This window comes from Patagioenas fasciata, chromosome Z (genome assembly GCF_037038585.1).
Source record: "Patagioenas fasciata isolate bPatFas1 chromosome Z, bPatFas1.hap1, whole genome shotgun sequence".
NCBI classification, from domain to species: domain Eukaryota; kingdom Metazoa; phylum Chordata; class Aves; order Columbiformes; family Columbidae; genus Patagioenas; species Patagioenas fasciata.
The window spans coordinates 41,010,808-41,032,112 of NC_092560.1; the positions used below are offsets into that span (position 1 = coordinate 41,010,808).

General features: G+C 39.0%; 1 protein-coding gene across 2 annotated transcripts in view; it reads left to right on the top strand.

Moving 5' to 3' along the window:
• GAK (cyclin G associated kinase) overlaps positions 1 to 14,553 on the top strand; it is an 82,255-nt gene extending 67,702 nt beyond the window's left edge. Inside the window, exons 23-28 of one of the 2 annotated variants that reach the window (XM_065860549.2) lie at positions 185 to 319; positions 692 to 811; positions 4,275 to 4,487; positions 5,916 to 6,064; positions 7,429 to 7,605; positions 9,284 to 14,553. In XM_065860549.2, coding sequence (XP_065716621.1) covers positions 185 to 319; positions 692 to 811; positions 4,275 to 4,487; positions 5,916 to 6,064; positions 7,429 to 7,605; positions 9,284 to 9,385 — 896 coding nt within the window. In that variant the 3' untranslated portion in view covers positions 9,386 to 14,553. Of the gene's footprint in view, positions 1 to 184; positions 320 to 691; positions 812 to 3,579; positions 3,620 to 4,274; positions 4,488 to 5,915; positions 6,065 to 7,428; positions 7,606 to 9,283 lie in introns of those variants that run through there. The other variant, XR_011736697.1, reaches the window with a different exon arrangement.
• Positions 14,554 to 21,305: the final 6,752 nt, after the last annotated feature.

Consider the following 21,305-nt stretch of genomic DNA (forward strand, 5'->3'; position numbering starts at 1 on the left):
GAAGAAATTCTAGTGGTAAAACCCTCTGAGTCTTTTAAGATTGCATGACTGTGTAATAGAGAAATGTAAGCAAGCCATTATAGCTGACAGTGTGGTACTCTCTTCTATTGGTATTGGCAAAATAGCCATTATTGTGATGATTTTCTTAAAATAATAATCAAAATACTTATTTTTTCTTTTCTAGGGAATTTGACACCAGAGCCACCTAAAATACCATCTTCTACAAGCCACCCAGATCTCTTAGGTGGATGGGATTCTTGGGCAGATCCCTCAGCAACGATCGATGTGGTGTCCCCACAAATGAAGCCTCTTTTTGAAGGTATGAAATGAAATTCTTCCATTAGGGGGAATAAGGAATACTCCAGATTTAGTCAGTTTAATCACCTGAAACTGCTTTTTTGCTTTGCTTTTGCTTTTCATGTTTTTTTGCTTTGTTGCTTAAAGAACTCCATGTTCTTGTGCTTAGAAGCTCCCTTAGTAAGGCACTTGTGTAGTTTTTCAGAACAAGTTCAAGGCAGAGGAACTAAATTGTTTCAGTTGTCTACAGTAATGGTGTTTCTTGTAAGGGTAAAAGATGTCATGGCACAGAATGCTGTGGAGGTTTACACAAGGTATTGTGGAAATAGTGCTTTTATTCATTCCCTCAATTTCCAAATACACTAAGTACATTATATATTTTCTTATTATACAGTTCAAGCTTTTACCACAAGGAGCCAGTCCAGTGTGTCTTCAGGTCAGTCTTTCAGCCAGACTATATCTCAGAATTTTGATCCTTTTGCTGATCTTGCCAACCTTGGATCTGGTCTTCCAGGTATGGTCTTACTTTTCAGAGATTATACTTAATGCCTCTCTGGTGTGATTTGCTTCTTGTACCAATAAATATAACTGATGATAGCTTATATAAAGTATTTCCTTTTAATTGTTAACAACCAGCTTGAGACTGTTGCTCATGGCAGACCAGTGACAGGAAAAAAACTAATTTTTACAGAGATTGTGTGAAACATCCAGAATGATACAAGGTGTTTCAAAAATATGGACCCAATTTCAAAGCACCGTGGGTGGAAATTTGGTCCATCTTTTTGAAACACCCTGTATTTCAGAGGATAACCACAGCTGTGATTAAGGAACAGTATATATACTTCATGCTTCAGAATCTAGTTGAAAAGGTAAGTGAAACCAGGTATTGCAGATTCAGTAACTGAGCGTGAGGTTTCTTGTCTAGCATTGATTGATACTGTGCTGTGAAGAACATAAAATGAAAGCTAGATTAAATTACTTGTTAGATCCAAAGTGACAGTTATTTTCCTTTTAATTCAGTGCTTTTCTTTGAATTCAGTAGGACTTACTAGCTCTACTACTCACATTTCTCATGTTTGTCATGATTTGTTGTGCAAGATAAGTACAAACCAAGTCCATACGTGTACACAAATGTCAGTTTGCAGTGGTGTGCACAATAAGTTATGGAAGATGGGACACATTGCAGAGTAATATTTGTCCCAGGATGTTATGTTCACCCCAAACTCAGAAATTAGCCCTGCAGCATTTTGAAACAGCAGAAAAACAAAGAGTAACAAAAAGAACTGTGGTCCTTGCATTTCAGAACCACACTGCCATAGCAAGTGGCTGATTTGTAGCTGTGAAATGTGACTACCTACTGAGAGTCCAAGGAACAATTTGGAATGACCTGTAGTTGCTGAGTTGCAGAAATGTGTTTTTCCCTTAGCTTGGAACTGACAGAGGTTTTATTCTGTTGCCTTTGCAGTTAGCATTGTGTATTGAATTGAGTTACCCACTCAGTAGAATTATCTTATAGAAACACAAGGTAATATACAATGTTTGGTTTCTTTATGTTGCCTGTGCATCATTACTTGCAAAATTCTAGTATTGAAGCAGCAGCAATAAGGCTGCTCTGCAGTAAATGAATTACAAACATTTTCTAATTTAATAATTCAGGGTACTATGGACTTGTTAAATCTATAGATAGTGTGACAGGAAAAAACTATTTATCTTTGACTTGGAGATGCAGGTATAACACACACTGAACCAGTGGAAGATATTTTACTGATTTTAGTAGGATTTAGATCAACACATTAGTCTTTCAGTTAACTTCCAATAGGAGAAATGACTGCATTAAAAAGTAGCCACATGTCACTGTGCTAGTTAACCTTAGACTTTAACTGAACTTTCAGGGACTTAAAGGAACTGGAGTTTAGACTTGATGTTGTATTTTTCATAGGTGTTTTTTGGCCTTCACATGCAAGTCATTATTCTGGAAGACGAGTTATGAGAATGAAAGCTGCTTAATTGGGAATGCTATATAAAGATAAAAGAAACAATAGCTTAGTACTTAATAGTTATGTATTAGGCTAGTGGTAGGAAACCAGTAGTGTAAGCTGGTGGTCTTACACACCTCATTGCTAGGAATGATCTTGTACCATAAAGTAGGATTGTGGTGTTGGAAAGTTGCTGCTGATAGTGAGGCATTGGCTTGTCCTACAGGAAGAATTGGCTGGTCTTGAAGTCTGAAATAATGAATGTAGAATGTTTCAAAAGAGTAGTTGAATGAGAATTTTTCAGTATGTAAGGTCAGGTACTCTGACTAGTAACGGGGATTTCTTGTGTAAATTTCACAAGTTAAAAGTGATTGAAACTGAGTTGACTATGCAATTGGGTGCTTTAATGAAAAAACAGTGCAATCCTGTGTTTGTATCAGGTGTTGTATTGCAATACTAGGTTTTATCGGATGCGGTATTTAGAGATATAGTATGGTATCTTGTACATGGCCCTGGGGAGACATCCTCTTGTATAAGCTGTTATAACTACAAGCAACAGCTACAAAAGAGAGCTATGGGGAGAGACGAGGTGTGGGGAGCCAGTTTTGAAAGAGGAAACTGTTTATATTTATATATATATATACAGACAAGCTTGTTGCTATTTCTGAGGCTTTAGGGTGAGTAAAAGGAAAGGGAAATAGCAACAAGAACAAGTATGCTTAAACTTGCTTGGGATATGTTTGAGCTGAAAGTTAGGTTCTGATCACAAGAGCTGATGAATAACATACGTGGGGATGCAAATACTAATTTGCCTTCCTCCAATAAATAATTAGATGGAATAATAAGTTTGTCATGCAAGACCAAGTGATAAAAGATTTGTGGTTTCAAAGTGTCAGTTTTTCATTCATATTATACTTCCTAGCTGGCTTGAGGTGTGCAACCATATTTGACCACTGGTCTTGAAATTGTGTTCTGTGATTTTTAGGAAATTTTTCCAACATGAAGAGGTCTTAATCTGTTTTAGGATTCCATAAGTGTGGTATAAAATCTTCCTTTTCTGAAAAATCTTGATGTATCTACATTCAGTTGTCATGCTATTATTTTTCCTGTGATGGGTATGCCAGGCATATACAACCTGTCAAGGGAACTGAGTTTCTGTGCATCTTTTGAAGTGAAGTCACTCAAAGGCAATTTAATGGTGGCTTGGTTTAGAATTAAAAAATACCAGATTTATTTTCATCAGCAAGACAAACCTGAATAATGAATTTCAAAGCCTGGAGCTTGATTCTGCTCCATTTGTTTACAGGGACTATTGTAGAGAAGAGGCCCTATGTGTTCTTCCCAAAGTGAGTAGCAGGTGAAGCTGCTAAGCAGTGTTATTTATACAGGTTTAATGAAGGGAAATGGGATACTAAAAATTGAGTCAGTATTGATAGACAGAGGTCGATAGATCACACCATATTACAACAGTATCTCCTGCAAGTTTCAGTCATTTTTCATTCATGTGCAACATTACCTGCCAGTGCTGCTGTGGAATGTTTTCATCTTTCTTAAACAGTATTGCAAGAAAACACTAGAGACTTTGAAAGCATTAATTTGAAAATATTCTCAATATACTACATTTCCTTGATCATATAATTAGGTTTTCAGTATCCTCTGACAGACATTGAAGTGTAATGAATTTGGAGGCACAACTAATTTCGTTGAATATTTTTGTGGCCTGGCTGATCAGACAAAAGCGAATACTTCTGCTAAACCTGGCAGTTGAGAACCTGAATTGTAAGAGACTGAAAGATTTTCAGTAACGGCTCTAGCTCCTGCCATCCAAGTTACTTGTTAATCCAAGTTACTCTTCATTTTGCATGCTTTTCTGTTATACTTTCTCTTGTATGGTGGTATCACAGTAAACTGTGTGGTTAGATGTCAAGAACAAACTGTCTTGCTCATATTAAACAAGTGACAGATATCCAGCTGAACAACTAATTTAGTATTTATTGCTAGGTTCCTCCACTGGTGGAGTTTCAAATATTGGCTTTGGTCAGAAGACTGCTCCATCTCAGAAACTGGGAAATCAGTGGCAGAAATCCACAAAATCACGAAGTGTATCATGGCAGTCCCAGACTAAATCCAGCACAGCAGCAAAACCAAATTACACGCTAAACTTCAGTGTTATTGGAGGACGAGAAGAAAGAGGAGTCAGAACCCCAAGCTTTGGTAAGTTTTCTGAAGGCATTACTTAAAATGCTTTGTGTGAAGTTAGATGCATTTTTAGCTGCAGAAGTTCTTGTATCTCATCTTTTTATTAATGTTTAGGTTGTATCTACTAGGAATCAGAAAAGACCTTGGCAAATCTGGTGTCCTGCTTTTGCAAAGCTGCACTAGAATATCCCAGAGACAAGCTGACCTTGGCTCCAATATTTGCAAGTTCGGTCATAAAGTCTTAAGGCTATATTCACTCACACACATGGGTACTGGTTTTGTATCACTGAGTTAGAAAGGTGAATTTGATCTATCCAGGGAGACATGGTTGCTAGTGTTGATTCATGCTAAGTCCTCTTGCAATACACAGGTAAAAGGATGCAATATTTTTTCTAGCTGAAGAATAGAAGCTAGTCTTAAAGATTGAGATTTAACTTACTGGAAATTCTTGTGTTTCAAACATGGATGGGTATGGGAACAGGTGGAATCATTCTTGGAATCAGTCCCTTAAGATGTTCTTATTGAATAGGCAATTTGCCTATTTGCATGAGCATGGCCTCTTCTGCATTAACCTTCTTGGAAAATTTTATTTTCTTGACGTGTTGGTATTAGCATGATGCCTTCCTTTAGATAGGTTATAAGTTAACAGCATGTAGTTCTCTTAAGCTGAAATTATTCTCTTGATCTGTATCTGGAAAGAGGTGACAAGATGGAGAGCCAGTGTGTTTAAGTTGTTAGCACAGGAAAGTTTATTTGGAGAACAAGGAAAAAAATTCATTAGCAGATTGAAATGCTTAAATGGGGCAAGGGATGTTGTGATTTCTCATAGTTGAAAACAGGTGGACCTCAGCTGGACAAGGACCTGAGAAATTTATGCAGTTGTCCCTGTTTTGAGTAGGGATTGGCCTAGATGACATCCAGAGACCTCTTCAGAATTCAGTTATTCTACAGCGCTCTAAATTTTTTTCGTTCTATAATGACTAATAATGTTTATATTTTATTCCTTTATCATTCAGCTTAAGTTTCAACATACTGAAATGTTGACTACATGCTTTTGACTAGAGTATTGAGTATATGGTCACTTGAAAAACTGCTGCACAGCAGTTAGAATTACTTTATAGTGGAAAAATTGAACCATTTCCAAAATCATGAATAGGTAGATGTATACTCTCTCAAATCCACTAAATCTTTGAAAAAAGAGGACATGGAAATATTTCGTCACATATATACAGGTAAGGTTATCAGTTCTGCTGAACTGAAAGCTTGTCAGTGATCCCTTTCATTCTGATCCTTCTTTTAATCTTGTGGAGTTTAACAAGGCACTGAAAGATATTTATCATGGTAGCGACGAACATTATGCAGGTGTATCGAAGTGCAGTACATTTCCCCCATTAATGCATTCTCCTATGTAACTTTTCATTTACTGTTTTTCTCCTTTCATAGGTCAAAAGCCCAAAGTTTCAGAAAATGACTTTGAGGATCTCTTATCTAATCAAGGATTTTCAGCTAAATCTGATAAAAAGGGACCAAAAACCATTGCTGAGATGAGAAAGCAAGAAATGTCTAAAGATATGGACCCCTTGAAGCTCAAGGTCTGTTTAACACTGGTTTTGATTTAAGTGAAAACCTGAGCTTATACTTAGAATATGCTGATAACAGAAGTGGATACAAAGACTAATAGAGCAAACTGATACAGAATGAAAGTTTTTGTATTTAAATCATATGACTGTAGGTTCATTAGTATGAATAATAGCCAGTTGGCAGTGAAGCAGCAGTTGCAATAGCACAAAAAGTGTGTGGATCAAAAGCAAGTTCCTGTTTCTTTCAGCTGAGCTTGGGGAATTTTAAGAACCTGTTTTCTTGTCAGAGTCAATTTCTTGAAGCCGGAACTGTTCTTTAGTGTTTGCAAAGGTCTCCTTAGAAAAGATAGATTTTTCTGATAATACAAAACTACACTTAAAAAAACAAGCAAGTGAGAATAGCTGTTGTTAGAATGCCCGCTTCATTACATTTACTACTTAACAAGTGCTACTCCTGTCCTAAGAAGTTAGTAAAAGATGTAATTTGGAGGTGGGCTGCAGAACTAGTCTGTGGGGTGTTACCTGATGTTCAGATTTTTTGTGTTACTCATTGATAACATCACTGATAACATTGATAAAGCTTTGTAGTCTTTATGATCCTTTAGAAAAGTTTATAAAAGAACTTCAGAGATGTGCTGAAATTTGTTGTCACAAAGTGTCTTACCTGAAGAGAGTGTGCATAGCTTGCATGGGTACATTTTAACAAAACCCACCATAAATGGAAATAAATACAGATTTTTATTTACCATAATTGTTGCTGATAGAGTGCAGAGATTTTCATATTGCATAACAGTGGTTAGTTAACACACTGTATCACTATAGCAGTGACTTGAATATTGCTATTTAAAGTCTGTGAAATGGCCACTTATTCTAATCAACTTTCATGGGGATAGCTGAAATAACACTTTAGTTTGTTCACCTCTGCAGGCTCCTTAAGTAAACGTTAACCATTAACATATGTCAACTTGATTTGTACAAAAGTTTCAGAGTTTTAGTAAATTACTCTTGTGCACTGACATGGAGTTAATGTAATTGTAATAGATGTTTTTAATTACTCCTGTCAATCATATTTAATTTTACAGGGTTTTGTAATATGTAACTGTCTCAGTAATCTGTCTTGTAATGACTGAATTTCTGCAATAAACTAATAATGAGCTACTCTCTAGTGACAGATGCAAAATATCATTTTTGGGCTGCTAATGATCTGCATGCCAGAAGGAAGAATGTAGTAACAGCTGGATTTAGGAGGGGTGACTGCAGCAAGTTATTTGTACTTGGGTTGTAATCTTGTAATCCTGTACAGAGTAAAGGTTATGTCTGTAGACTGAGAATGCTTGCAGTGCTGCATTAAGTTCAATACATTCTGTTTTTCCCAGATTCTTGAATGGATTGAAGGCAAGGAGAGAAATATCAGAGCATTAATATCCACTCTTCATACAGTGCTTTGGGAAGGGGAAAATAAGTGGAAACCAGTCAGCATGGCAGATCTAGTAACTCCTGAACAAGTGAAGAAATATTACAGGAAAGCAGTACTTGTAGTGCATCCAGATAAGGTGAGAATGTTCCTCTGATCTTCTTTCCTTTAGAAGGAATACAAACTGCTTTTAGCACACCTTATTTATTAGTCACTGACAGATGCTGCAGCTTTGCTTCTTAATTAGTATCCTATATGCTCTTCACTTTGCTTCCATTGTCTTTCAGTGTCTGTCTGAATTTGGTGTCTTCATCCAGGTAGTACAGAATTTTTCTTGTCATCCTGGCACAGCATAAAATTCAACAGATTAATGTTAATAAACAAAAGATCCTATGATGGCTGTACTGAGCATCAAAGTTGGTTATGCTGGGTTCTGACTGCTGACAGGTTTAATGCTGATTAGTGAAATCTGCTTTGTTTCTAACAGCTGATATGTCAGGTCTCTTAAGGACTATTCACTAATACATGAAGACTCAGAGGCTGCCATGGCAAAACTGATGGAAAAACCTGCTTAACCACATTCATTAAACAAATTTATTAGGAACTTGAAAAAGTAAACTTTACTAGAGTAAACAAATTAGTAGTTGAAAAATACTTGATGAATATGACATTCTAGTTGCCTTTTAAAAATATATTATGCATTTAATTGCTGTTTGTTAGTGTCCCAATATATGGGGGTAGCTTCTTGTTCTGAGTCAATCCTCTAGCCTGTATTGTATTTATAAAGATAAGCATTGAATATACCTGGTTTGAGTTTTCAGGTTTGCCTTCCCTGGTAGTTTAGGAAGCAATAACCTAAGTCCTATGTCATCTTGTATTCATGACAGAGGAACAAGACATTGTTTGTTCTTTTCTTCCCGTCTTTTGCTGTTCTTGGCCATGTGGCTTTCTCCACCCTTATGGTGTGGTGTTTTCTGTAAGCCCTGTAATGCATCAGTGTCAGAACACAGATCTTGTTGAGGCATTGTCGTCTTTTCTGGTTTTGGTGTGGTTTGGGTTTTTTGCTTTGTTTATTTGTAGTTTTGTTTGTTTGGTGGTGGTTTTTTTTCCTCTCTCCTGCCACATAGAGTTAAAGCAGTACCTAAAAGGGTTTGTAAAGTACTGCAGCTGGCAAAGGCCAAGCAGTAGGAGAAGGGGAAATATAATGGAAGGGGCTTTGGGGCTTCTCATTTGTCTTGGAAAGAACCTGTAAAAATTACTTATCTGGGACTGGATCTCTACTAACCATGGGGGGCTGGGTTGGCCTGGAGGCAGAGCTGCTGTGCAATAGAGAACTAGGAGCATGCAGTCTTCATTTCAGTATGGAGGCAAACATGCAGGAAGCGATGTGTCGCTCACAATTAGCAACAGATTTTTCTCCAGGAAATCCTGTCCAAAAGATCCCTGCTTAAATTTTATTCTTGTGTATACTACTGCAAGGTCTGTCAGAAAGCAATTCCAAAAATTATTAGATTTGATCATTAACTAATTTTAAATAAAATATTTATGTAAAGAACAGCTTGAAAAACTGTTTCTAAGTTTTAGCCATTTATGAATTACAGTAAAAGTCTGAAGTAATGTAAAGAAACGAAGGCTTTGGTGTTGTTTAAAATGCTCATGGCAAACTTTGAATAAGGCTGGAGAGAACTGGGTGTCTGCAAAATTCACACAGCAGTCTCAAGTTGTTGAATAAGATGGCAAGTATAAAAGGGGTGAGATCTTTAAGTCATGTAATTCCTAATATTTTTATGCTTCTAATAGGTTCTGTTTGTTTTCAGGCCACAGGACAACCTTATGAGCAGTATGCCAAAATGATCTTCATGGAATTGAGTGATGCATGGTCAGAGTTTGAAAACCAGGGATCAAAGCCACTTTTCTAAAACTTTACCTTTTACAGAACTACTTCAGGAAACTGGAGCTGAGCATTTTCCAAGATGAAGTGCTTTTTTCCATGATGTCAGCACAGCTTCTAATCATGCACTTAAATGTGGTGATGTATTTTATAAGATGTAGAGTACAAAGCATTACACAGATGCATTAAGAAAACAGCTGCTCAGTACTTGAAGAAATCACAGTCTGGAGTAAATATTTCCTTTCAGTTTTGTACATGGTAAAATAGAATTTTAGTGAAGCTGATCTTTGCTTTATCTCTGCCTTCCCCATTTTTCTGTTACTTTCAGTAGTCTTGTAATTAAATTTTGATGTTTCATGTCTGTCACCTTATTTGAAGTGATTTAGTTATCAGCAGTGAATTTGCTTGGTTTATCTCAATCCTGAAGGTGTATATTTTCATCTATATTTTATGTAATACATTTGATAACCATTCTGTAAATAACGCTTTCTGACAATACCTTTGTTCTTTACAATAAGAGTTATTTCAGATCTTTTTGCCTAAACGTTGGAAAGTCAGACAGAGTTGGTTTTCTTCTACATATCATGAATCTAGAAACAAATCTTGACTTCAAGGACTGCATGTTCCTGCTGTTTTGTTATTTATTATGAACATCTGGAAGGCAGTACTCTGACCAGTGCTTTTTTCCTAGTTCTTTAAATGGTGTCTTACTTCCAAATTCTGTGGAACATTCCTTCCATTGGACTTCAGATACTCTGATAGAAATAATGTTATTCTGAAACTTGAAGTGTAAGCAAAAATCATTTTAGTCTGCTTTGATTTGTCTGACTAAATACTATGTTACTCCTTATCTGGAGAGTATTTGAAGTGCTTTAACACATTTTGCTGCATGTCTGAACTTCTGTATTTCTGAGATATGCATGACATCATGGTGTGTATTGTTAGACTGCATTTCTGCTCACTAACCTTTCAGGCACTGGCTTTTGCAAGATGGGTAGACACACAACTTGATAACAAAACTTGCCTTGTTTTCTCATCTCCATTCAGAAAGCTGTTTTTCACTTGTGCTTGGGTGAATTAATGCAAATGACCAATGACTTACACTCTGTGTAATAACAAAATGCAATTTTCCTATCAAGTTTGAAAATGTTGAAAACTAGTATTGTGGTATTAAAGCTTTGGCAGAAGTCTCTTGATACAGTACAGTTGAGCATTCAAGGGGATATTTTTTATAATCTTACTGTTTTATACATTTTGCATGCTTAACTGTGAGGGAAGCTGTACTATTATCAGAGGTAACTGTTCAACTGAGCAACATCTGAGCAAAAAACATGGGATTCTAATGCCACTTGAACAGTGTGTTAGATGAGGTTATCCACTGCCACATGAGCCTGAGAGCTGATGGGTTAAAGACTTGTGAACACAGGTTAAAATTTATAACTTCTAAGCTCACATCTAACAGTTACTTGTTAACCTGTGTGAAAAGGTTTTCTGTGTATATATTCACAAATATATTCAGCTACTGTGATTTTGTTTAAGATGGAAGCCAGGATCAGTTATGGATCAGGAGGCTTATATATTATTCATAGCTGCAGTTGTATTTCAGTTACTGCTTTGAAGCAGTCTTAAACCTCAGTGTATTTCTTCATAAAAACAGGTAACTCACTGTCTGATTTAGAGTAAGAGCTAATCTTTTTTCCTTCAGACACTTCATTAACTCTCTGTATATGTGGTCTGCATCCATTGAAATTAAAGGGCAGATCTGTTGAAGATCTGCATGGCTTTTTACAGTCCTATGGCAGATGATAACTAGTAGTAGGTTTAAAAAGACTTACACTGATATATAGTGACTGTGACTCCTATAAACAGCTGAGAGATAAAGCATTTCTGCGGGAGCTGCTTTTAGTAAGGAAGGACTACTTTAAAAACCCATTTTCTTTTCAGTGCATACAGGCAACTTAATTTTGAGGGACACATTTTTAATTGCTCTTTTCATGAATTACGTGCATAAAAATTAAAATTGAAAATTGGGGGAAGATAACAAGCACACAAAGCAGAGTAAGATAATATTTTATGGATCTCTACTTTTCTGTATTTCTGTTTGCAAAATCTCTTTAACAGAGGACTAGACTAGAATCTTAGCTGTGATTTTAAGTGAGCAGGGAAACACGAGTGCAAATGTTTTATCTGGAACTAAAGATCTCTTGAGACTGACTCCCCTGTCTTGGGAGAATTCACAGCCAAACTTCTGATTTCAAGAGCCATTTGATACTTACTGTAGTGTCAGTCAAGTCGATAGGACCCTTCAACCTATTTTATGGCTTAATTAGCTCTGGTCCTCAATGGGGGAACTGGCTGATTACTCTGTCCTGCTCCTTTCTATGTAGTTGAATTTTGGTGCTAAGAATGTGGGAGAAGCTCAGTTTGGTAAATTCTCAAATCTTTACAATGAAACTATTCTGTTATTTGGGGGTTTTTGGTTTTGGTTTGGTATAACTGTGTCATTTAGCTGTTTTGCATACAAGAATGTTCAAAAAGTAAGGCACTGTAAGCAAACTTCAAAAATTCCTGTGATGAACACAAACATAGTAAACTGAAGTTTTGTTTTCTTTAGTGGTCCTCATGCTGCTTCACCTTCTAAAGGCTTAAATATTATTTTTTTTTAGTTACAGGAATCTGGGAAGTGGGAAGTTAAGGTAAATTTTAAATAAACATATATCGAGTCTTAATTTTGCTTTTAAAGGAGAGGGTCGATTAGGAGAAAAATTCAAGAATTTTTAAAATTCATCTTAAACCAGTAATAAAAAAATTGGGAATGAGGGCTTTTCAATTGTTCTCATGTTCTGTATTTCATTGTTAATTGCTTGTCTGCTTTAGGAGATAGGCCTTCATTCAAACTATTACACATTTCACTGTAGCTATATGCTTAATGTCCACAAGCTGAAGAGCTTTTAGAATAGGCTACAGAAATATAGTTTAAGCTGAGACTTAATTAAATACTGTGAATTATCTCTGGGCTTAAAATGTCCATTTTCCATTCATGCTTATTCATTGCACAGTAAGTGAAGTCTTGCCCAGAAAGCTAGATGGCAAAGCTTGAGGCTGACGTAACCAAGTGTTGCCAGTAGGCTGATGTTGTGTCTATCAAGACTTCACACATGGCACTTGAAGTTCTTTTGTGTAGCATCTCAACTCTTGCAGCAAATCATGGTGCCTTTTCGCCTGTGTTTGTAGTACCTTTGTCTGTTAGCTGACTAATAGCATGCTCTTTTTGCAGCCTACCAGGATTAAATTCTTAAAAGTGAGTAGCTTGATGTGGTTATTGCAAGAGCAAAGAAAAACAATACAGGATAAGCTAAGGGAAAGGTGGAGAAGACCATCCAGACTCTAACCTACATGTCAAATATTTTCTAATTCCCTCTTCATTGACCTATCCCTGCCTACTTCTGCTAAAAACAGGTCTAGAGTAGTATAAAGAACCCTGTTTGTAGCCTACTTTTCCAGCGCTTTTGGAAGTGCTACTGACTGGCTATAGACAGTACCAAGTGTTTATCCTTTTTTTGCCGAAGCTGCTACAAAGCAGGGCTTATAGAATGCTAGGGCAGTTTTCCGCTAGTTATTTCTGAACTAAGTTGCTTGTGTTACATTGCAGTTAGATTGAGAGTCAGGCAACTTTTAAAATAGAGATCTGTGAAGAAGAATTGATGTTAAGAGTGTCTGCGGTTAAAACCTGCCAAATGGAGAAGATAGTAGTGTTTTGACTATGTTGGAGGAAATTGGTGTCTAAGCTTGGGCAAACCTGTTTTATGTTGCCTGGTGCTTTCTGATTTCCTTGAACTTAACAGCAGGGAAGAGAAAATGAGCAATTAAGCACTTGCATTCATATTACACCATGGGGTTATGCTCAGTATTGTTAACAGGGAGTTATTCCCAGACATCAAGCCTGGGAGGAAAAGTTCCTCTGTGTTGCTGCTTGAGTGCAGTTCAGGTAGTTTGCCAATAAATGGTAGCTTCCTTCAGCAAATACAGAATGGACAACTTAGAACAGGGCTGATGAAGTACATTTCCTTGAAACAGTGGCTGAGTCCTTGGCATTGAACCTGTAAGGGTAACTAGTGCTCATGATTTCCTTCCTACTTTGAGGAAGTTTCTCTGATATTGTCTTGTCAAGCACGGAGTAACAGTTCCTGAATGCAGGCTATGTCTCAAAGCCACATGCACAGGATTAATATTTTGCACAAACCAAAGCAGAGTTTGAGTGTAACTGAAATCTTGTCTGGCTTTGGGACTGCTGGGCTATGTACACTGTTCCACCTCCCAAGGCCAGACTGCCGTTTCCCCAGCAGTGGCAGTATGTTTGCACAGTTGTTGGCCATTGCATTCTCTGCTGCTGACCAGAATATTTCAAGGGTAGAGTAAATGTGGAAACCTTGTTGTTCCCAAGCTGTGTCCTTAAATGTCTAACCATCACGTTTTAAGGAATGCTTTGTAAAAAAGTTCAAATTAGTCTTGTACAGTTGCTTGTGTTTTCCGATTCAGTTGATATTTTCTGTCAAGAACTTGCAGGTGATTGACCTGTGAAAGCTGTAAAAGGAATGTATCAAGATTGTGACCTTGATGAATCTTCCAATGTTTGCTTGCTTGCTCGGTGAGCTTATTGTAGACTGCCATTTAGACTGCGTTAAACTTGTAACATGCTCCAAAAATACAAGTTCAGTTATTTTTATGAAGGGTACATGTTCTCTTAGAAGCTTTTTACTACCAAAAGGGGATTAAGAGGCATTGTGAGAACTCACAAAACTCTTTAGTGGAATGTACTGTATATTTGCAATGTAGACTTCTAGAAAGCAGTTGTCATCTCTGATAAGGACTTAGCTTGCTTTTTTTTTTTTTTTTTATTTGCCTGTAGTTGTGATTGTACTTTCTATGCCTGTGATTTTTCTGGTTTTGGGTGCATGGAAGGACAGAAGAGATACTCAAGTCTTATTTTTGCCATCTTTCAGAAAATGCAATGTACTGAGTAATTTTGCTACTAGTGAAATTAAGATTATATCTGTATGTATATAAAGGTAATATAGCCAAATTAAGCCTTGTTTAAAAGTACATTTAATGTTTAGCACAATGTCCTTGAACAGAATATTTTGCTTTGAAATGTAACATGACTTAACCAGTGATCAATTAAAACAAACAAAATTACTTTGCATGTTTCTTTCTTCAGCAAAGGGAGAAATTATTTGAATACCCAAAGCATTTCTACTACCTCTTTCAGAACAATATGCAGGTGTTAGAGAAATGGTTCTAATTAGTATATTGAGTTTGACCAAACCTCTTGGAAAGCAAATGTCTCTTCAGAAGTGTGGCTTGTGTTGGAGAGGAGTCCCTACAGTGCACTCTGGGGTTTGGCAGCTAAAATTCTTGGACTGCTGCCTGTATTGGGCTGTATGGGATTCGTGTACAGGACCTGGTGCAATGCAAAGCCATCCTGTCCTTCAAGGGAAGCTGTTGTATAGGTGTGTGACAGTAATTGAAGAGAAGGAAACAAAAGCAGGAACAAGTGAACAAGACTGAGGCAGGCGGAAGGAATGACCAGCCTGTAGGGAGGGTGGGAGAGTGGGATGTATGGTGATGAAGGATGGCAGACCTGGGAGATCTGTGAAGCAATGCTGGAGGAGTCATCACTGGTGGGACAGTACTAACTTGGTGTCCAGAAGCACCTTTTGACTCCATGCTCTCAAATAAGAATGAGGGAAGCTAGATCTTTTATAGTTGGGAACAAGCCACTTGGTGGCATTGCGAAAGTTTATTTAAAAAACAAAGGCGTAGAAATGTGGGATTACCACAGGGCATCCCCTGAGGAGGAGGAGAGAAGACAGAAGATATGGGGGAATAGAGGGGCATGACCAAAGGAGGATGTGTGGGGTAAGCATGGGGCAGAAAATAGCATTAGCAAGTTGAGAAGCAAAGAAAGCAAAGTTCAGTTAGGGAAAGGCCATTGACATAGGTGTCGTTTTTAATATTCTGCTTACTACTTCAAATAGTCTGATGGGTTTCTAGGAATTTAGGATAGGTCTTCTAGCATTTGCTCGCTGAATAATCTTTCTCCCTGTATACCATACAGAACCTGCTGCTACTATTGCTGTTAATGTGTTTACTCTTAATATGCAAAGCTGCTGAAAAATGTGTTGGTACCTGTTTCCAGTCCTTCACTGCTGCAGCAAAGAAGAATAATGTCAGCCAGTTTAATCTTTTTTTGCCATATACAAGGCCTCTAGCTACTCTGTATTTAGGCTGAGTTGGGAGTATAATCCACAGCATACAGAAATTCTGCAGTGTCAAACTGGCAGCCATCCATAAGAAATTACACCAGGTGGGCTGAATGTGTTATAAAGAAATGGCATGGCCTTAAATTCAGTACCAGGCAGAGCAAACAAAATGGCAAGGGTTAATGACGCATTTGATAAGGCAGCAGAAACACTGAAGAACACTTTGTACTGTGGTGTGCAGAGCAGTAGGTAGCAATCAGAGCCAAAGCCTTTCAAGTTTGCACCCTGGATACCTGGCTGCTGGAGTGCTCAAGAGAATACTGTTTGCCCTGTCTCAGCATTGGTTCCATTGTGAGGATGAGAGGAGGACTTCTGGCAAATTTTTACTGTCTATGGCAGAATGGAGCCAAAGGCACTGAAGAAAGCAAAATGGAGCATGTAGGTAGATGAAGACTTCAACTCAAAGGATCCCTTTCAGGACAAACTGTAAGGGATTCTACATCTCCTGTAATCTGTAAAACAGTACTGGCTCTTCTCCTGGGGTGGCTCCTGCTCCTCAGCAAAGGTCTGAGCACACACAAAATAGTGCCACTGAATTTCTCTGGTGTGTAATGCTGCTGGCAGATGCAAGAATTAAGGAGTTATCTTTGTGTGGGTGTATGGGGCTCACATTTAGAAAGGCATCACTTGGCCATTGTCAGCTGGTGAAATTCACTACTTGCTTCCTGGTGTGTGGTTTTGGTGATGAACAAGACAGCAGAAGCACTCTGTATGTTGCACTCTGAGCAGATGGGATTGTCAGTGCACTGCCTCCCTGCTAGACAATATGTAATATTCAGCAGACTTCTAATGTGCAAGATGAAACCTGAAGGAATAGCTCATCCAGCTTGCTGAGGAAGAACCAGAACCAGTCAATCTGCAGCAGTGAGCAGCTGGGATGTCTCATGGCTCCTATTTTCCTGCTGCATGTCTGGTCCATCTGCCTTCTAGCTGTGGTTCACTCTAGAGGCAAATAAGGTGCCAGGTTTATTATAGGGATTTATGAACCATGAGAATGGGACTACCACAAGTGTTATGACTGACTGAAATAAGATTGAACCAGTGCATGTTTTGCATAATTTCACTCAGACTTTTTTGTATATTAGGGCTAAACTTGCCTCTCCTGACCTCACTGACTCATCATGCAACCAGAGATGATGCAGGGTTTTTATTACCAACATCCTTTTTTCACAACTATCTTGCTTCACCATGGAAGCTGCCCTCCATTTTCCTTCTACTTTTCACCAAGCTTTTCTGCTGCTCCTACTGAAGAGAAGCTGCTAAATTAATGTATACTGTGATTACGTTACGAAAGCCATACCCATCATTAACCAATTGATGTGATAAATGCTTTCTAACCACCTGCAAAATGAGGGGATATTTCTCAAGTTTTAGATGACAAGAGGGAGACAGAAGATTAAGTAATATATTGTTTAGAAGCAGAGAGCTGAGCTTATATTTGACTAGTAATTAACAGATGTAAGTAAGAAACAAATCAATAACTTCTTGCTAAACTTAGGATTATGCAATTATTTCTTAGTATAGATGTATTGTACGCTAAAAATTTCCAATTGTAATGAATATGCAATAATTGTGTGAATATAAGCAATGCAAAAGCATCCAGTTGTTGGAGCACTTCTGGTGGATGATCCCCAGTCTTCCGCTGCACTGATAAAATAAATAATGCCTGCTTAACAGTATAATTAACTTTATTAAGTTTATTTCTATGTTTCACTACCAGCATGAACCTAACACCTATTAGACCTGGAAATTCCTCATCTGATTCTGTGACCCTTTGCTGCAGCTTCTTCCCCACATGTGCAAGGCATGGGCCATTTTCAGACCCTGTGTGGGGAGCATCATGAGGAGCACATATCTCATAGAGTTGAGCTGCTGTCTTTTACCATCTCCAAATGTAAAAAATGGTGTTTGGGCATTGTTTTACCATCCCCAAATGTAGAAAAGGGTGTTTGGGGATTTCCTAGAGAACTACAAAGACTTTGGAGGAATTCAGCTAAAGGAGAGAGGCAGAAGGGACTCTGTTCTGTGCTCTGCTTTAATGAAGGCAACTCTTCTTGGCCTTGTGGGCTCCCCAGTAGGTGACAATTCTCTTTATCCTAACAGGAGAGGAGGATGGGAGGTGGCTGCCCTTCTGATAGCAGGCAGGGCTAGAGGGGGCAGGAACTGAAGGGTGAGGAGCACCAACCCTCTGCCATGCACCCCTTGGGGTGAGTGGCAGCTGCATTGCTCCACTGAATAAAATGCACAGGATTGCAAGTGGAATTATTGATCAGGAATAATTATGTTTCTTTGTTTTGATTGGCATCTGCTGGCAGAAAGACATGTTCATAGCCATTTCACACTTGTATCAGTTTTTTTTTAACCAAACCTGTGCCACACTGATCATTTTGCATGTGTTTGTGTATTTTGTATGTGAATGCTGCACAAAAGGTGCTGCTTTTGGCTGTCTGAATTTGTGGAGCTGATGCTGCCTGAGGCAGGGCTCGCAGGGTCCATGGGTCAAGGGCTGGAAGAGCAACAGAGGCACTATGCGCATCTCCACAAGCTCTGCTGGGGAATGTGCTGTGCGGCTGTTCTGTTTCAAGTTGGGGCCCTGCTGCTTGCACCCACCAGAAGCCCACAGGCTTTGCCTCTGCTGCTTTTAACTGTTACCAAATAGCAACAGGTGATGCATTACTTGAAGTGGGAGCAAGTAACCTACTTTGCTGTTGCCTTCCTAGAGCTGAACGTAGAAAGAGATGTGCACCACAGGAGTCTCTGAAATGGTGTGGGGGCAGACACAACTGATAACAGCATAGGAAAGCAAAGGGCTAAGGAATAAGAAGGCAGATCACAGGTCTGTGCATTGCACATGCCCAGGCTGTGATGTGTAGATGCAACCTCAGTTACAAATGTGCAAGTATTGAGGATGCAGATACTCAGACTCAGTTGTCTGCCACAGGAGGAGGAAGAACAGACTAAGGAACCAAAGCTTCCTGGCAATGCAATTCTGACAATGCTATCCCAATACTTGCTCTGAGCCCCCAGTAAATGAGACTGTACCAACTGTTCAGCCCAGCTGCTTCACCTCTGGTGAGGTTGTTGAGTCATCATCTGTTCTTGGATGGTGCAAAGGATGCCTGTCTGCACCATCAAGCACTAGTCTCAGGGGTAAAATCTTCAAGACACCCTCTCATAATAATAGAAAAGACTGATCTCTCACCAATATTCATATGCCCCAACCTGAATACCACAAAATTCATCTGGTCAGCATGTTAAATACTTCAACCCAGGTGCTGAATTAAGTTCTGTGTTGGGAAGTTGCCTGTCTGACGAAAGATGATAGCAGCTTCAAAAAAAATTTGACCTATATTTACTTACCCTCATGCAGGAAGGTATAAAATTCAGCCTAAGTGACAGCATTTCACAAGGGGTTGATACCAACAAGACCTTAAAAATGGTTGAAGACCAGGAAGAACGGTTGGAAACTGCACCTTTAATATAAACAAGTATCTTGTTTATAGAAAATAAAATTAGATGAGCTTTGACTTTTAATTCTGTTGCTGTCAAGTGTAATGTGTCTGCTTCAACTGAGAAATGATAAACACAGTTCTTTAATTTCAGTGGGATGAAAATAGTGTTAGAAGATTACTCCTGATGGTGGAAGATCAGAAACTGCTCTAAGAGTAGCATAGACTGGAAAATCTATTGCTGTGATCCATTATGGCATTTAATATCTCTTATTCTTTTCCACAGATAGACTGAAATTCAAATACATTTCCCAAAGGCACTTTTTCTAGCACAAGTATTTGTTCTTTGTGCAGAAGCATACAAAGAAGGAGATGGTAAGAGACCATGCATTTCCCAGGAATGTAAAATGAAGCTCCACGTTTGCAGAACAGTGGAGGACCTTTGTATCCCTTAGCTAGACAAAGACTGTATGGTATTTCATGATCCCCACTGGGCAATGCGCAGAAGAACGCACATATCTACCTGGTGCTCCTATCGGTGTCCTCCTGCCAGACCCGCACCCTCCACTTTCTCCCAAGAAGTCACTGAAGTTAACTGCAAGCAAACCCAAGCATTTTTCTTCTGTCCTTCTCTAGGAAATGAATAAAATTTTCCTGGAGCTTGTATAGGAGAGTTTGGGGAAGGCGCAGGTGGCTGGGAAACACACATTATAAAAAGCGCTGGGGGCTATCTAAATGGAGGCAGTGCTGCGCCATGCCCCGTGTGAACCTTGGAGCCTGAGAGCCTGGATATGGCTGCTTCTGTGGGCATAGCTTTGCTTCTCAGCTGTTTCCTCCAGCAGTGAGCAAGAAAGAGACTGGCCTCCTGGCCTGTCCCACTCTAACTGAGCATGATCTTAATATGGTGTCGATTCCTCCAAGTTCTGAGTCCTGGCAATGTAGAAACTAATCCTATCTCAACTGACCCAACACAACTAGTTACTTCATCAACATCTGTCTTAACCCTTCCCGTGCATTGTTCATTGGCATCATGTCCTTTGCCAGGAGAAAAGCTCTGTTGACAGTGTGCAATTTCTTTGTCCTCGGGTACGTTTAGGAGGATCTTTTTATGTTTCAACTCCACACTTGCTAATGGGTTATACTTTCTCCTCTCGTGCAGGTCCACAGTGTTAATTAAACTATGATGACTCAGACTTGCTGTTTCTTTGTCTATGACATAATTTCTTGGAGAATTTCTCGGAGGGCAGTCAGCAGAACTGCTACTTTGGATTTCTGAAGGGCAGACTTTGATCTGTTTCAGAGACTGGTTGGCAGAGTCTCCTGGGAGACAGTCCAGAAAGGAGTCCAGAAAGGCTGGTGTCTCTTCAAGAAGGAAATCTTAGAGGTGCAGGAGCAGGCTGTTCCTGTGTGCTGAAAGGAAAGCCAGTGGGGAAGAAGACCAGCCTGGCTGAATAGAGAGCTGCAGCTGGAACTCAGGAACAAAAAGAGAACTCCATTCCTTGGAAGGAGTGGCAGGCTACTCAAGAGGAATACAAGAATGCCATGAAGTTATGGAGGAAGAAAATTAGAAGGGCCAAAGCCCAACTAGAGTTGAGCCTATCTACTGCTGTAAAAGGCACAAAGAAGTATTTCTATAAATATATCAACAACAAAAGAAGGGCTAAGGAGAATCTCCATCCCATTATGAATGTGGAAGGAAACGGCGACAGCAGATGAGGGAAAGGCTGAGGTACTAAATGCCTTCTTTGCCTCAGTCTTTAATAGTCAGAACAGTTGTGCTTCAGGTACCCAGGCCCCTGAGCTGGAATGTCTGAGCTGGATGGGGAGAAGAATGAAGCCCAAATGATGCAACGGAAAATGGTTAGTGACCTGCTACACCACTCAGACACTGACAAGTCTAGTGGGCCAGACGGGATCCATCCAAGGGTGCTGTGGGAGGTAGTGGAGGTGATCACTAAGCCACTTTCCATTATCTATCAGTAGTACTGGCTAACTGGGGAGGTCCAAGTTCACTGGAAATTGGCAAACATGCTGTCTATCTACAAGAAGGGCCGTAAGGAGGATCTGAGAATTATAGGCCTGTCAGTCTGACCTTGGTGCTGGGGAAGGTCATGGAGCAGATCATCCTGAGTGACATCACATGGCACATACAAGACAACCAAGTGATGAGGCCCAG